Source organism: Monodelphis domestica, chromosome 2, assembly GCF_027887165.1.
Source record: "Monodelphis domestica isolate mMonDom1 chromosome 2, mMonDom1.pri, whole genome shotgun sequence".
Taxonomy (NCBI): domain Eukaryota; kingdom Metazoa; phylum Chordata; class Mammalia; order Didelphimorphia; family Didelphidae; genus Monodelphis; species Monodelphis domestica.
The window spans coordinates 405,496,160-405,514,232 of NC_077228.1; the positions used below are offsets into that span (position 1 = coordinate 405,496,160).

The 18,073-nt window shown below is 33.7% G+C and overlaps 1 protein-coding gene across 1 annotated transcript in view; it reads left to right on the forward strand.

The window, feature by feature from the left end:
* The window catches only part of ENPP1 (ectonucleotide pyrophosphatase/phosphodiesterase 1), a 110,762-nt gene extending 99,477 nt beyond the window's left edge, over positions 1-11,285 (forward strand). The window contains exons 24-25 of the mRNA XM_001380368.4: positions 7,118-7,283; positions 9,172-11,285. Coding sequence (XP_001380405.1) covers positions 7,118-7,283; positions 9,172-9,342 — 337 coding nt within the window. The 3' untranslated portion in view covers positions 9,343-11,285. The remainder of the gene's footprint in view (positions 1-7,117; positions 7,284-9,171) is intronic.
* The last annotated feature ends 6,788 nt before the right edge of the window (positions 11,286-18,073 follow it).

Genomic DNA, 18,073 nt, shown 5'->3' on the forward strand with positions numbered 1-18,073 from the left:
GTTAAGTCCAGAGATGGCAACTCTGATATAAGTGTCCATTGAGGCAAAAATTGAAAGAAGCCTTCTTGCTGATCCTCTTTCTTCATAGAGGCTTAGTTCTAGTTTTCTGCTTTTGTTTTAAAAGCAGAGAATCACAAGACTGCCATAAAAACAGAACTCCAAATACTATCACAATCTGATACTGCTCCTTGAGTCAAAGGATCTTTTGATCCTTTGGCACAGAAGTGTTCACCAAATTGAACCTCTAGGAGATAATGATGAGGGAATATATTGTATGGTCTAGCTTTCATATAGAAAGAGAATAAATAGGACAGACTTCTAAACCTTTCCAGGTTTCTTTATTTCTTATAGCCCCACAGTATCATATTATATTTATATACCATAATTTGTTCAGCTATCACCTAATTGATGTATCCGTCCCAGCAGTTCTTTGCTACTATGAAAGAGCACTGATATACTCCCCAAACACACACAAGCTATTTATCATCTATCTATCTATCTATCTATCTATCTATCTGTCTGTCTGTCTGTCTGTCTGTCTATCTATCTATCTATCTATCTGTCTATCTATCTATCTATCTGTCTGTCTGTCTGTCTATCTATCTGTCTGTCTGTCTATCTCTCTCTTTTCCTCTTTAGTAGTAGTAGCATTGCTGGGGTAAAAGGAATATGTGCTTTAATAACTTTTCAAATTGTTCCAAATTGCTTTCCAGAATTGCTGGACCAATTCTTAGCCCCAACAATGCATCAATGTGTCTGTTTTCCCATAGACTTTCTTATATTTGTCATTTTAGGTTTTTGTCAGATTTGCCAGTCTAATGGATATGAAGTAGAACCTCAGAGTTATTTCAATTTGCATTTCTTTAATAATTAATGATTTATAGCATTTTTTCATATGGCTATAGATAGCTTGGATTTCTTTCATTTAAAACAACCTGTCCTTCAGAGAAAGAACTGATGAAATCTGAATGCAGACCACAACACAGTATATTTCACTTTCTTCTCCTTTTCCTTTATTTTTGTTTGAGATCTCTTTGACAAAATGACTAATATTGGAAACTATTTTACATGATTAAACATGTAAAATCTATATCAGATTGTTTATAGTCTCAGGGAGGGAGAGATACATGGGATGGAGTGACAGTGGGAAGGAGGGAGAGATTTTGAAACTCAAAATAAAAAAGAAATATTACAAAATTGTTTTTACATGTATTGGGGAAAAAGAAAATATCATTATGAAAAAAAACCCTAACCTGTCTGTTCATATCCTTTGACTACTTATCAATTGAGGAATGACTCATACATCTGAACCGGTTCCAATATTTTGGAAATAAGACTTAGAGTCAAGCAAGTCACTGCAATTTTTTTTTTACCCAATTAACTGTTTCATTTCTAATCTTAGCTGGACTGAATTAGCTATCTGTGCAAAAACTTTTAAGTTTTATGTATATTGTCTATCTTATTCTCATAAGTTTTTTTTCTTTCTTTGCACCCTCCCCTCTATTTTATATGGAAGAAGAGGCTCATGGAATAAGACTGTGCTTAACATTCATTCCACTTCCTTGACCCTCTTCTTTCCCCTTCATTCAGGTCTCAGTCACTGGTTATTAGCCTTTCCTTTAAACTCTTCACAATTCTCAGTCTGAATATTGAGTTCATTTTGCTTAACACTCATTCCTCCCTGAATCTACTCTCTTGTCTTATTCCTCTCTCCTTAGCTCCTACTGTTTTCTTGTTAAATTGAATGTATTTCTGAACTAAATTCTTTGTGTACATGTGTGTATGTCTGTTTATGTATGCTCTACATTCTTTGACCAGTTCAGAGGAAAGCAAGGTTCAAGTGTCTCCCATTCCCCTCACTTCCTTATTTGAGTAGAATTATTACTGTATCCCCCATTACATGAGATAAATACACTATTCCTTTGTTTTTATTTCTTAATGTGTCATTCCTACTTCCCTTTCTTTTTTCTTTTAAGATCACCAAAAACATAACAAAAATCACAGCCAGGTTCTTCACATTTGATTTCTTCTGTGAATCCTTATGACATCCCATCCTTATGGGATGCTTGTATAATCTTTTCCTTATTCAAATGCAAACATTTCATCCTTCTCTTATAAGTCTCCCCACTCCTCATATTGTTTATATTTATCTTTTTCTGTTTTTCAAATATAATATTTAGGCTCTCTCTTTCTCTCTCTCTCTCTTTGGTCATGGCTTTCATATAGTCCCATGACATGTTCCCCAGATCAGTTTACTTTTTTATTAGATAATTTACACTTTCTTTGATATTTCAGACCTTTTAGCTTTGTTTTATATTTTTTGTTGTCTCATGGAGTGAATCACTTTCTTTGGTCTATCCTAATTTTCAAGCAGTGTGTTAAAAAAGTAAGGTTTTATTTCAGTTTCCAATAGACAGGTCTGGTTATGGGTCTAAGCAAAGGACATGGGAAACTGTTTCCTTCATGTATATCTTATAACTTAGAGAGATCTTCCATTGATAGACCCTACCATGTAATGTCTTTGAAATTTAGAGAGGCATTTGAGGGAGTAGGCTTCCTAACGCATCATCACTGGGCTATGAGCGAGAAGGCAGTGAGGGAGAAGACCTCCAGAAAAGAACAGCATTGCAACTAAAAGGTTGTGTCAGAAAATTTATCATTTTATGAACACCTTTGTTGATTCATGTCTTTTCGTTCATGTGGTCCTTCCCTAGCTTGAAACCTTTGTTTTGTTAGGAGTTACCACCTCGTTCCTTGGACTTTGGTCTTCTGGCAGATGTCAGACTTGAGTTGGTTTCTGATTTACCTTCTCCTGTAGTGTGTATCCTTTCTTTCTTTCATGAGAGGACTTCACCCTCAGGTCTGGTGATTACCCTAATCACTAGCACATGTAGTCCCCTCCCTATAATCCAATAGGATCAGGGGTCATAATAAGGATAAAAGAAAGTTCAGGAGAGCTGTTGAAAGGCAAAAAAGTATAATTAGAGAGGGACATTTTAAAGTCCAGTGAACTTTCCATTATGCTAGACTAACTTTTTGGATTTTTAAAAAAATTTTATTATCATGTAAAACACATTTCCACATTGGTCATTGTTATAAGAACACACTCATACATAATCAGAATCCCAAAATAAAATCATATATACACTGATGTGAAAGATATTATGCTTTGATTTGCATCCTTCTGACTCAAAACAGTTCTTTCTCTGGAGGTGGATAACTAGACTGATTTTTCAAAGAAAGTTGCTCATTTTCCAGACATTCACTCCTACTTTTTATTGTTTCAAGACAAGCACATATTTTTCTTTAATTTCAGATGATACTTGATAAAGTATGCTAGAAAATAAATAGCAATATATACATATATAAAGTATATATTGTGTATAATATAAAGAGATAAAATATGATAAAATATAAACATAGAAATGCTGAATTTTTAGATGAGGAAAGTTATGAGAATTATTTCTGACTGAAAAACCACTTTTAATCCTAAAATTAAGTAGAACTGAATTTACTTTTTAAAATCATGATACATGTTTGTAATAGAGAAGTAGAAGTCTGTGTTTGAGCTAATGAATAATTATGATAGAAGTCTGACAATAAAGATCTTTTTCTTATAACAAAAGAATAAGCAAAGAAACCAGATGAATTGATAAGAATATACAGCATGCATTTTGGATGGCAAAAAAAGAGGCAAGAAGGAATCAATTAAAAAATGAAAAATTGGCTAACAAGGGAATTTGCATAGCCATACATTTTAAAATGTATCTATCTGTGTCTATCTATCATCTCTCTCTCTCTCTCTCTCTCTCTCTCTCTCTCTCTCTCTCTCTCCCCCCCCCCTCACACCTATTTAAACCCTTACCTTCTGCTTAGTATGAATTCTAAGACAGAAGAGTGACAAGAATTAGACAGTTGGGATTAAGTGACTAGTCCAGGGTCAGACAAATAGAACGCATGAGTTTGAATTTGAACCCAAATCTAAGCCTGGCATTTTATCAACTATGCTGCCTACCTACCCCAGCTATACATATTTTTTATGGCTTTGTTTTTCTTGCCATCTCAATAAGTGGAGGAGAGAGAAAGAGAAGAATGATATTTGAAATTAGTAACAAAATTAAATAAAAGAACAATAATCTTGGGCATAAAGATTTTTATGAGGTATAAGCACAGTAAAGATAAAAAAGAATAGTTTTTTTTCTTTTGTTTCTTTTCTTTTGTCTGATAGTGGGAAGGTAATTGTAAATCATGTAGGATGCAATACTTTTATAACTATCTTTGAAAATAAAATAAAATTATAGATGTGGAAGTTTTAGAATCCAATGTAAATATAAAGATGTTAAATATTCTCTTGCCTGAGTCTAAATAAAGAGAAACTAAATGTTTCAAACTGAAACCAAAAGGAATTAGAACTAGATTTGTCTGACCTCTGACACATAATGGCTATTGGATGTAGGTCAAGCCAGAGCCTATCAGTGCTGCTGTAGCAAAACTCTCTAAGATAATTAGGTGTTACAGAAAATTTTATTTGAAGGGTTAAGGGGGTTTTCTCATTCAGAGATTTCTATATCAGTGAAATAACAGTTCTAGGCCCTATATTTGTCCTTACAATGGAGAACTGACCATCAATAATAAAATTGTTTTGACAGAGGTATAATGGGATATGGTAGAATAAGATTTTTTAAAAATCACTGTATATCTAGTAACTAAATTACAATTTGAAGTTTTTATTAACTTTGAGTCAAGTATTAATTATAATAATTCATTAGTTTTAATATCTATAAAGTAGATCTCTCATTTTATTCTCACAAGAACATTGTGAGTATGTACTTTTATTCTCTCCATTTTATGAATGAGGAAATTGATGCCCCCAAAGATTAAATGACTTGTTTGAGGTTAAATCACACAACTAGTTAGAAGTTAAGGTGGAATTCAAATATAGATATTCCAGACTCCTAATCCAGTTCCCTATTCACTATTTCATGCAGAAAATAGTTTGCTTACATTTAGTGCATTGATTGTAGTATACTCATTTTCTCTCTCTCCCCTAAAGAAGAAAAATTTCTCTTATTTTCCATTTTTGTTTTTCTGTTAAGCAGGCTTTATGGCTTTCATTTGAATCACAATATTTCTATTCTTCTAGAATATATTTTATGTCTTTGATTTTGGCTTTACTTTTCATTATAAAATTAATTCTTCATTAAACATTTAAAAAATCATCAACAAGCCCAAATATTTAAGAAAAAAAGGGTAAAGCTTATGAAACAATATCTTTTCTATAAAGGCCAGGTTGCACTTTGCATGAGTATTCTGGGTGCTCTTATATCTGGATTAGCTTGGAATTTGTTTGGAATTTTAGGATTAGAACATAAAATTCACTTGTTTTTCTCAAAACACCTCTGACTCAAGTACATAGAGTGTGAAGCATTTGCTCAGGGAGTTGTAGCTGGATGGTCCCATTATTGGGTAAATTGGTTTTTCTCCTCCTCCATGTTTGGTCATCTTGCATCTTTTAGTATAACAGACAAATTATAGTGAAAGGTAGATAAGAGTCTCTGATTTCCCCCCTCCCCCATACTATATTCCCCTTTTCTCTTTCTTCACAAATTATGAATGCCAAATACAATCAAATACCTGATTCATATATAAGCACTACTCTAGGATCAAGTACTCTGGATACTTGGGGTTTATTGATTTATCTGTAGGCTTAGTCTGGTATGCTTGTTTTGCTACTGAAATTTACAACATAAAGAGTATACTTCCTCATTGTATGTCTTTTGCGATAGTCTCATATTACTATTAAATATAATTTTATGGACGAATGTTATTAATATTAGATTATTATTTTAAAACACGGTTGTCTTATTTCCATTTCCTTGTTCTATTGTTTGAACATTGGAGATTTGTATATGTGTGCTATCCTACTTTTCAAACTTTAACTCTGCATAATTTAAATTTAATCTGTTCTAAAACTTTAAATGGGATCCTAGAGGGATATCTAGTCCAATTTTCTTCTCAGTCTATGAATGTTTTCTTTAATACCCAACCAAGGGTTCAACAGGTTTGTGCTTGCATATTTGCAACAAAAAGAGGCACTCCTTATTTAGACAACTCTCCTGAATGAAGTTCTCTCATAAGTTTAGGCATGTTTTTGGCACTAGTATATTTTAACATGAGTATTTCAGTGTGTGTTTTATTTTTAGAATATCTAGGTGAAATGAAAGGGAATATTTCTAGGTTCTAGATATATTCTCTGTCTATAGTTTGATAGACTTGTGGTGTCATTTATGAGGATGCTCTCTCCAATGATACAGATCACAGATCACCCCTGCTCACCCATCATGTGTGACTTATATGTTATTTGCTATAAATCGACTCTTCAGAGTCAGCCCATTCTTCAAGATCTTCTGATGTCTCTTGAATACCACTGCTGATATAATCTGAAGAATTTTTGTTGTCTACAAACATATAATATTCAATGTAGAATACTGATCTAGCAAATAAAGTCCTTCAGACTTTGTTGATTTAGATGATCTGCCAATCATAGTTTTCTTATTGTTATGGTATGGCATTGTCAGTTTGTCACTAAACATTTATCAAGGAGTTTATATTCTAACGGGTGACAACAACACATAAGAGAAAGCTGAAAAGGCAGGCATGGTGGTGGCGGTCCAGATAAGTGTATCAGCTTGGGAGCATTGCAGAGGAAATATTGAGTGCAGCCTGGTGAGGAATGAGGCTTCATATGCCTATGAACCTTACTTGCATGGAAGTGCTGGTAGAAGCCATCCAATCAATGGGATGCTATAGAGGTGAGTAGAGAACTTCCAAGATGTGAATTCCAGGGCTCGCGTGAGATTCATGATGAAGTTCTGGGACCTAGTTGAGGAAGTTCAGAATATACCTTGGAGAACAGGAGAGGACAAATACCATGTTGGAAAATTGTTGCTTTTTGGTTTTTTATAAGTTGTCAGTGTGATTTATATGCTTCAGGATTTGATTAGGCTGACTTTACAAGCATATTTCACTTACCTTAAATACAATGGTAAACAAGAATATGTAATTTTTCTACTAATAGAATACAGGTATATTTACCTATTCCTTTATTTTAAAACAGAAACAGCAAACGCATCAGTAATCAAGAAGTCCTGATACCCACTCATTACTTCATTGTACTAACAAGTTGCAAAAATAAAACCCAGACTCCCTGGCGGTGTGAGAATTCTTTAGAGACTCTAGCATTCATCATCCCTCACAGGACAGACAACAGTGAAAGTTGTACTGTAAGTATTTTTGGTTACTTAAATACTTTGAATGAATAATTATGTACAGCCCTGAGCCTAATTTGACACTATAGAAGGAAGGAATAGGCAGTTTTTGATTGTTTGTCTGAAGATGATGTCCTTATGTGCAGGTAGGAAATCATACACATTATTCCAGGTCCAGGGTACAAAAATAAGATTTTGATGTGCAGATTCAGTAAGCAGAATGACTTAAACATTGAATCTCAGAAACACTTGAAATATCAATGTATCCTTTTAGAAATATATATTTTTATTTCACCATTATCATAATGCCAGTGAATCATAATTTTAAAATTAACCTGTAAATTAATTTTCCTTTTTCCCCAATTCTTATAAAACATAGATGTCAGCTACCTCCCCCAAACCTATCATTTTTAAGTATAAAGGAGAGATTCCCTGTTCCCTCTCTTTTATATTGTTTTAAGGCTTATCTTTTTTTATGAAAGATCTGGTTATATTTCTCCTTTGCTCAAAATTTTTCAGGGGATGGATTCCTGTTATTCAGTGAATACTTGGCCTTGCAATTGGGATCCTTTATAGTTCTATATTTTCCTACTTTGTCTCATACTTTCTTTCCCTTCCTATAGATTCCTTTTGGATCAAACTGACCTACTGGTTATCCTTCAAGCATGCAATGAGCTTCTTTATATCTGTGTCAGTGTTCACCTGTATCTCTATACCCAGAATTGCCCATCTCCAGTTTTGGAATTCTTAATCTTCTTTAAAATGCAGAAGATTCTTGATTTTGGAATTCCTGCATAGGAACATCCTCTTCCAATGAAGAGAAACCATCTATGACTTTGTAGATAAATTTTAGGGAGTTGTCTGATACATAGAACTGAAATGACTTGTCCAGGATCACATGGATTAGTTAAATAGTAGAGGTGATTCTTGAATCTAGAATTTAGGAACCCCAGTCTCAGAATTCTTTTCAATGTACTACTGTGTCAACCTTTAAAGCTCCTCCTACACTGTTTTCCTTTATCCTTTCTTCTATCCTCCAAGTCAACAATGATTTTTCTTCTCTTAGACTGCACATAGCATTTTTGAAAGCTCTCTTTTCATGTTTCATTTTGTAATTTAGTTATCTATGTATGTCTGTTTGTGTCTCATACCATAAGTTCAGGAATAATGTCATACATAAACCTTATATTTCATTCATTGATTAAAAGAGGATTGAGTCCCCAGTAGACATTTTAGAAGTTAGAATCATAGTATTCTAAACTTGAAGGACATTAAAAGTCACAGGATTTGGAAATAAGGAACCCTAAGGTTCCTCAGCTCTTCTCCTCTCATAAAGAAACTGAAGCCCAGCAAGATTAAGTGACATGTCTAAGGTAACACAGATCATCTAATCTATCTTCCATCAAGGCAGATAACCATTAATTATCAATAATTTGCTAATAAATGATTATTGTATTTGAGTTGAATTTATTCTCTGTTGTCTGTTATCCTTTATTAAATGCCTCCTATGTGAAATATACATTATATATGTATATTAGATTGCTAGCCTCTTGATGGCAAAGGGCACAAAACTAATTTTAGGAGTACAGGATCATAGATTTAGAGCTAGAAGGGACCTTCTAAGTCCTCTAGTATAACTCCTTTAATTTACATTTATAAAAACTGACACCCAGAGAGGTTTGTCCAAGGTCACACAAGTAGCAGAAACTGGGTGTGATTCCGGTTCCCCTAAGCCTCTTTTCACTTCCCTCACCCACTGCTTCATAAACTTCCCTTTTAATTTCATGTGAGCATAGGTGCTTGTGAGTTGGTCACACCAAATAATAAGATGGAGTATTCTATACATGTGTTTTATATATGCTATTTTTTGATTATTTTTTTAATTTTTTATTTGCCTCAACAGCATGGGAAACAGGAATCCTCATGGGTGGAAGAGCTGCTGAAGCTTCATAGAGCCCGTGTCACCGATGTTGAAATTATCACAGGACTAAGCTTCTATCAAGACAGAAAAGAGTCTGTCTCAGACATTTTGAGGTGGAAAACATATTTGCCAACATTTAATCAAGAAGACTGATCTTATTTTTTGCCTGCTATATTTCTCTTTGAGAGAACTTTACATTTCACAGAAAAGAGAAAAATACATTTTCTATAGTATTCTATTCCCAGTGTCATATATTAGCATGTTGATTGGAAACACTCAGCCAAAAGAATTGGGAATTGTTCATGTGACACTCATATCTCAGGGAAACTTGTTGGACTAAGAGTAGCAGTAGGAGGGAGGTCCTAATGTCTTAGACAAATATGAATATATAAGAATGGCATGAGTTGTTTAAGCCCTGGGGATAAAACCAAAGGATATGAAAATTCTTTTCCATTTCTCTTTATCCTGGGAGGAGAAGAGTAAGTAAATTTAAAAATCTTCTGACAGTTTTATTTCTATTTTTTTGATGATTAATGTACTCCCATAAAGCCCGTGTAAAGGAGACTAAAGAGTGGTTCTTTGACATTCCACATTGCATTAGCATTTTAACAGAAGTTAAAAAGGTGATATTATATCACTTCTAACTAGGTGGCTTTTTATTTTTTTATTGATCAGAATAAATGGGAGCAAAAAAAATCACTCACGCACTTTCTACAAAAATGAAAATACATGTCTGGTCAGTCAACTTATTAGAGTAGAGAGAGGGTAGATTTTGGAATCATTAATCAATTCAGAAAAAAAAAAGACTAAAGTTCTGGTCACATATCTTAGCTGTGTGATCATGGATAAGTCACTTTGTAGTGCTCTGGGCAACTCTCTAAGACTGAATTACAGACAAAATGCCAATGTGCATTGGAGGAAGAAATTTCTTCACCAGGAATTCCCTACACTTGTGAAATCACAAGAATCCCTGCCAAAGTCAATAAATAAATCCTATGTGATCCTTCTTCAATTTGAATGAAGTTATTATTTGTGGGAAGACCTACAACTGAACTGTACCTATTTATTGTAAAAGTTTATTGTGGAGATAATTAGCTCTCTATTTTGATTTATTCAAAGAGGAACCCAGTTATATTTCAGTACTATTGAACTAGACATTGGGAGAAAAAAATCTTTCTGTGTTCTAAAAGTGATCATTTTAAACTGTAATGTGAATTAGGGTACATCAAATTTCACTGAAACATTCATAGAAGTCCCCAGCAAAGGCAATAAGGTTTGTATATTTAACTTATTCTAGCCATTTCAGGTAAGGGAAAGTAGTCATAAACCTTAGTGGTTGGAAATGTACTTATGTAGCTTCTAAGAGTTCAATTGGCTTATTATAGCTACTGAACCAACATTTTTTTTTGTATATAACATTGGCACTACTGTCTCCAGCATTTGTGGATGTGAAGGTTTTGCCAGTAACTGGTGATGGGTCTGGAGATATTGTAGCCCCATCCCTCTTAATCTCCCTTTGGAATAAGAGAGAATACAATGAGCGTGATTTTCTCAGGACTTAAGCTATATTCCCTGGTCCCAAATTAGGAACCTTTGGAGGCTGTACTTCCTTTTTGGACACCTAGCATACTATTTAATTGCTTCTGAAGTCCACCATATATTTTTATTTCCTCATTCTTTGATGTGGTCTATTACCAGATGGCCACAAAGAATGCACATGACTCTCAAAGGTACTGAATTTGCAACTTGACAATAGCTTGGAGTTACTTGGAGAATATAGCTCATTTACTTTTATTTATTCTTTAAAAGAACAGAGAAACACATGTAAGACTTCACTCAACTATTGTGAAGCCTGTTAGAAAAGCTTAGCTAAGTGTGTAAGTCTTATCTTTATGCTATACTGTCATTGGGATGCCAGGATGGCTTGTCCCTCATACATGGAGCTTATCCGCACACTACCATTTTCTTTCTGCTACTGGCATTATTCATTAGTGTCAAAAAGATCAATTTGTTATAATGTGTCACTATGTTCCTCCAGCTTTGTAATAGCAAATTCATTAAAAATATATATTTATATGTAATAAAAACATTCTGTTGATTCCTTTTTGCTTCAACATTTTTATAATGTTAAAAAATTTTTTTTAAAGACTGATTCTCCCCAACTCATACTCATAGAAATACTGGGGCTACTTACCAGTCCTGTCTCACCACTGATCAGCATAGGGATTTTGACTTGCCCTGAGGTTTCTAGTCTCTACTGGTTTGCCTGCAGCCTGGTGGTTTTCTATTTCTATAGGTTTACCATTTTGGGGTCAGACTTAGCACTGTAACTCTTATCAGCATAATCTCTTGTAGCTCAGAATTTCCTAGCTCAATAGATCCACCAACATCAAACTCCTAAGTAGCTGTGATTACAGGTATGTGCCCCTATATTGATTTTCTTTCTTTCTTCTTTAAAATAGCTTTTATTTTAATTATTTTTACATCATTCAGATTTTCCCTGTATATTTTCCCTTTCCACTTCCAGAAAATCATCTCACAGGACATGAGAATCTTTTGAAAAAAATGAAAGATCACAAAGGAAAAAATTAGAAAAACGGATTAATATTATTATATTATATGCAATGCTCCTCACTAGAGAGCCATCCTCCTATCTCAACAAAGATGTAGGAGTAGATGTATTTTTGTATCCCTTCTTAGAGTCGTTTGTTCTTTATAATTTCACATCATTAAAAAAATTTATGATTTTTTCTCCATTTTTATTGTTGTATTCAATGTTTATATTGCTTTCCTGCCTCTTCACTTTATAGCAGCTTGTGTAATCTATTGACTCTTTAAAAGGAGGTGGGGCAGATTTTCTGTAATGTTAGCTCTTCATTTGAATTTAGTCCTAGAGAGAATTGTTGTTGGTGCTATTTTTTTAAGGGCTGTTCTTTTAAAAAGTGATGAATATGGGGCATCTGGGTTGCTCAGTGGATTGGGGGCCTGGCCTAAAGATGGGAGGTCCTAGGTTGAAATTTGGCCTTAGACACTTCCTAGATGTGTGACCCTGGGTAAGTCACTTGACCCCCATTGCCTAGCCCTTACTACTCTTTTGCCTTGGAACCAATACACTGTATTGATTCTAAGATGGAAGGCAAGAGTTTTTAAAAAATGATTAATATGTCTCAAATATCAAAATCATGTAACTGATTATTTCTCTCATTTGAACTGTGTATATCGATGATTTTGCTCTTCAGCATCAACTTAAATTGTATTAAATTGATGAGGAGATGTATCAGGTATTTTGTAGAGAAATATGCTTATTGTACCTTCTCCATTAAAAATGGCATTCTGCTTGTTAAACTAGGTACTTTTTGGTTAACTCCTATACATACTTTGGAGATCTATCAATTTTTAGGTTATTTTATGTGTTTCTTTACATAAATAACTTAATGGGTAACTTATAACCTTGCAAAATGAAAAAGTTGGATTAAGGTTCTAGGGTTCATCTAGCCCCAAGTCAAGTAAACAAGCATTTGTAAAGTACCTGCTATGGGTATAGAAAAATGGGGACACTAATGCCCTGTTGGTAGATCTGTAAACTGATGAAGCCATTTTGGAGATCAATTTGGAATTTCACCAGAGACATGAAAATGTGTGCCTTTAGAACTAGATATATAATTTCTGGGTCTGTTTCCCAAGGAGACTAGGGAAAAAGGAAAAGATCCCAGATGTACCAAAATATTTCTAGCAGCTTTCTTTGTGGTGGTAAAGAACTGGAAATTGAAGGAATGCCCGTCAAATGGGGAATGGCTAAGCAAATTGTGGTATATGATTGTGATGGAATACTACTATGCCAAGCAAAGAATACGATAATTAAAAAAAAAACATGGAAAGAACTATGTAGGACAATGAATAGCAAAACAAGTAGAACCAAAAGAATATCATACAGAATCATACAGCTATAGAATTAATGCTGTAAGAATAAATTGTGAACATTACATACAGAGAGTTAACTGAAAGGTAAATACATGAAAGATAATCTGTATGAATATGTCTGTCTCCCAAAGATGCCTTCTGTGATGCAGAGTGGGTGAGGAGGGGCTAGATCACTTATGGATAAATTCTATTGGTTAAAAAAAGTACCTACTATGTACTAGGTTTTGTGCTGTATATTGGGGATACAAAGAAAAATTTAAAAAACCTTTTCTCAATCCATTTTCACAATTTAATGGAGGCGACAACATGCAAATAATAGTGTACAAAAAAGATAAATCCAGAAAAATTCAAGATAATCATCAGAGGAAAGGTGCCAACATTAGGAGAGGATTTTTGAAGAAGGTGAGATTTTAAAAGAGACTTGAAGGAAGTCAGAGGAGCCAGGAGCCAAAGATGAAGAGAGGGAGAATTACAGGCATTGGAGAAAGCCAGTGAAAATACATGGAGGCAGGAGATATCTTCTGTGAGGAACACTAAGGAAATCAATGTCACTGAACTGTGGATTAAGTAAAGGGGAGAGTAAGGTATGAGAAAAATGGAAAGGAAGAAAGGGGCAAGATTATGAAGGAATTTAAAAGTCAAATGGGAGGTTTTATATTTGATTGTCAAAGCATTAGGGATCCACTGGAGTTTGTTGAGTCAGGATTTGGTGGGGTGCATGACATGATCAGTCCTTTCCCTTTAGGAAGATCACTTTGGTTGATGAGTGGAGAACAGACTGAAGGTCAGGGGAGATTTCAAGCAGGAAGGCCAACCCCAAAGCTTTTGCAGTTGTCCAGCTGTGAGGTCCTCTATTCTCTAAATCTCCTTGTGTTGGTCATCAAGATTAAACTCTGAATGCCAATTAAGCAATTGAACTTCAGGCTGAAAGTTTGTTACAGGAATTACTGTGGTGGGGCATTTTATTAAAAAATATATTAAATTAAATTAAAAATATATTAAAAAATATACAAATATCCCTGGGGTTAATTAGAAGTCTCTCCTCCTGGCTTGAAATAAGTCTACTTATTAGGTAATATGGGCAATGGAAAGAAAAGGAGGTGGGAAAAAGAACTTCTATGGTGTTTGTTAATTTCTAAGCAGAGAAATAAAGATTTGTAAATATTAGGGGAAATGTTCTAAGTTTGGAGGCTTTCAATTTTCTCCCTTGTTCTTTTTTGTTTGTTTGTTTGCTTTTTGTTTCATGGATTTGTTACTCTTGAACCCAAGGTTTGTTGACAGTGTACCAGGAAGACTGTTGGTAAAATAAATCTTCAGTAAGAAGCAAAGTTCATTCTTAGTTCACTGAGCAAAAACAGTCCTTTCTATCTTTGACCTCCAGCACACATAGTATGTGTGCATTTTATTATACATTTAACCAGCCCACAGAATCCCTTTGAGCACCTTTTCTATCCATCTTGCCAAATAATTGTCATATATTTTCTCAGGCTCATGAATGCCTGCTTGCTTTACACCTTTTGCATCTTTTTAATAAGCAGGGAATGGGAACTTTAATCACACACAGAAAAGAAGAAATAAAATCAACATCTGGGAAACCAAGTTTCAAAATGAAATATCAGTAAACAAGTCTGATGGTATCTGAATGTTAATAAGCAAATCTCTGAAAAGTTATTAGAAATCTTATTTCTACCCACATTTATATTATATCCAAATGTAGAACCATATAAGCTCTAATATAGCTATTACATTTTACATCTTCCTTCTGAAAAGCTCTAATTTCGAGCATGTAGAGTTTTTTGGGCAGAACTAAAATAAAATACTTTTTGCCAGAGGCCAAGTTTTTAGTGTGTTAGATAACAAACCAACAGAGCAAAAAGGAACTTTAATAATTTATCTGGGCTAAGGGGAAACTAGGCAGTGGATAGAAAGTCAGGCCTGGAGAGGGGAGGTCCTGGATTCAAGTTTAGCCTCAAACACTTTCTATCTGTGTGTGCCCCCCAGCAATTCACAACCCCTTACCTCTCTTCAACCTTGGAAAAAATATTTAGTATTCTAAGACAGAAAGTAAGGATTTAAAAATAGATTGATTAGATAGATGGATATTATATTCTGCTCTCAAGGATACATCACTCAGACCTATCACCAAAAGAACTAAAAGAAAGAGGAAAAGGTCTTATGTGTATAAAAATATTTCCAGCAGTTTTTTATTTATGCTGGCAAAAGAACCCCAAATTCCCAGGAAACTAAAATTATGCCTATTAATTGAGGAACTCAGTAAGTTGCATATATGACTATAATGGTAATACAATTGTGCAATAAGCAATGAGAAACTAAATTATTTCAAAGAGACATGGATGGATTTTTGACATACATGAAATTAGTAGAGCCTGAAGAACATTTTATACTATAACATCAATATTATAAAAATGAAAAAGTAAGAAGATCTTTATAAACTGATGAATAAGTGAGCAGCACCAGAAAAACAATTTGTATGATGACAACAATATTTGAAAAACAAACAATTCTTTTTTTCAATTTTTAAAAAAAATTATCTTTAGTAATCATACTACTACCACCAAAAACATTTAAATAAGCAAATGCATAAAAATTATTTGTAAAACCACAAACTCCAGATTGTTTACAATTTATTTAAAATATTTAAATCATGTGCTAATTTAAATACTCTCTGATTTTGAATTCCCTTTGATTTGTTTTACTTTGACATTTTTGCTCTTGATTTTGTGGCTATTTCTTAGTGTAATCTTCATATTATTTTTTCCTCTTTTCATCTCTATAGATATTTTCATCATTTTCTCTATATTACTAATATTTGTCACTTCTAATAGCATGATACAATCCATTACTTTAAAATATCACAATCTATTCAGTTATTTCTCCCAGTCATTGATTTTGTTATTCCTAGTTTTTTAATTCCCAGTTATTTTAAGACAAATAACTCTAAAGGTTGTAAGAATGATGGTCAGTACAATGACCTCTGCCCCAAACCCCAATGATTCCAGAGAACCAATGATAAAATGTGTTATCTATGATAGAGGGATGTATAATTAGATATGTATGGATATAGTTTTGTATATAGACAGTAAAGGAATTTGTTTTGCTTAATCATGCAAATTTGTTACAAGGAATTGTTTCTTTTACCAATGGGATGAAAGTAGAGGGAGGAAGAGAAACTAGATATTTTCTTAATTAAAAAAACCACTCAATTTGAAAAAGAGAAAGGTGGAGACATACTATAAATGTTGCATACATGCACTTTCAAATGAGTTACTCCATTGTTAGCTCTGCCTGTTTTATTTGGTTTCACAAGACCCCTCAAGGAGTGGATTTAGTCTACAAAATGTTCATGATCTAAAAACAAAACATCAATAAAATGTAAAAAAAAAGATACAGTCATATGCTAAGGAGATCAGTGATAGAGGAAAGGACATATGTGAATAAAATTTTTGATAGCACCTCTTTTGTGGTGGCAAAGAACTGGAAAATAAGAGGGTTCCCATTAATTGGAGAATATTAGAACAAATATATTATTTGAAAATATGGGCTACTCTTTTCCTGTAAGAAATGATAAAATTCGATCACCAGAGAAACCTGAGAATACTTAGATGAACTAGTGAGCAGAACCAGTTGAAGAATTTATACAATATTATTAAGACAAATAACTTTGAAAGATTTAAGAAATTTGACTAGTATATGGATAACAATTAGTGTAGAGTATCGATGATTAAACATATTATCCATCACCTGATAGACTATATATTTAGGTGATACACTTAGGCTGCAGATAGAGGGTTGTATGTTTTGGACGTGGCCAAGGTGGTTATTTGTTTGAATATGGAAATTTGTTACAAATATTTTACTTTTTTTGTGTGTTGAGGGGAAAGTTGAAGGAAGAGGAAAAAGTAGATTTTTCATTGAAAAAATAAAATTAAATAAAAACAATGTCATTTAAGGGTCTTTAAGAAGTTCTATTGAACCTATTTCCTCCTCTGTAAAATGGGGATTAATACTTGTTGCAGATAAAATGAGATGTTTGTATTAAACTTTACAAACTATAAGGTGAAAACCTATCTATTTTTATATTTTAAAAATTTATTCATTTAGATTGTTTTTCCGTGGTTGCCTGTTTCATGTTCTTTCTGTCTCCTCTTTCCTTCCCCCTCCCTAAGCTGGCAAGCAATTCCTTCCACTAGATAATCCATGTATCATTATTCAAAACCCATTTCCATATTATTAATATTTGTGATAATGTGATCATTTCAAGCAAAAAATCCCTAATCATATCCCCATTGAACTATATGATTGATCATATGTTTTTCATCTGCGTTTCTGCTCCCACAGTTCTTTCTCTGGATATGGATAGCATTTGTTCTCTTAAGTCCCTCTGTATTGTCCTGGATCATTGCATTGCTGCTGGTAGAAAAGTTCATTACATTCGATTGTGCTATCAGTCTCTGTGTACAATGTTCTCCTGGTTCTGCTACTTTCACCCTGCATCAATTGCTGGAGGTTGTTCCTGTTCACATTGAATTCATCCATTCATTATTCCTTTAAGCACAATAATATTCCATCATCACCAGATATCACAATTTGTTCAGCTATTCCCCAATTTCCCTTCATTTTTCAATTTTTTGCCACTAAAAAAGCACAGCTATAAATATTTTTGTACTTGTCTTTTTCCTTATTTTCTCTTTTGGGTACAAAACTAGTAGTGGTATTGCTGGATGAAAGGACAGGCAGTCTTTTAGTACCATTTGGGCATAGTTCCAATTTCCCTCCAGGATGGTTGGATCAATTCATAACTCCACCAACAATGCATTAGTGTCCCAATTTTGCCACATCCCTTCCAGTATTTATTATTTTTCTTTGCTGTCATACTGACCAATCTGCTAGGTGGGAGGTGGTACCTCAGAGTTGTTTTGATTTGCATTTCTCTAATTATGAG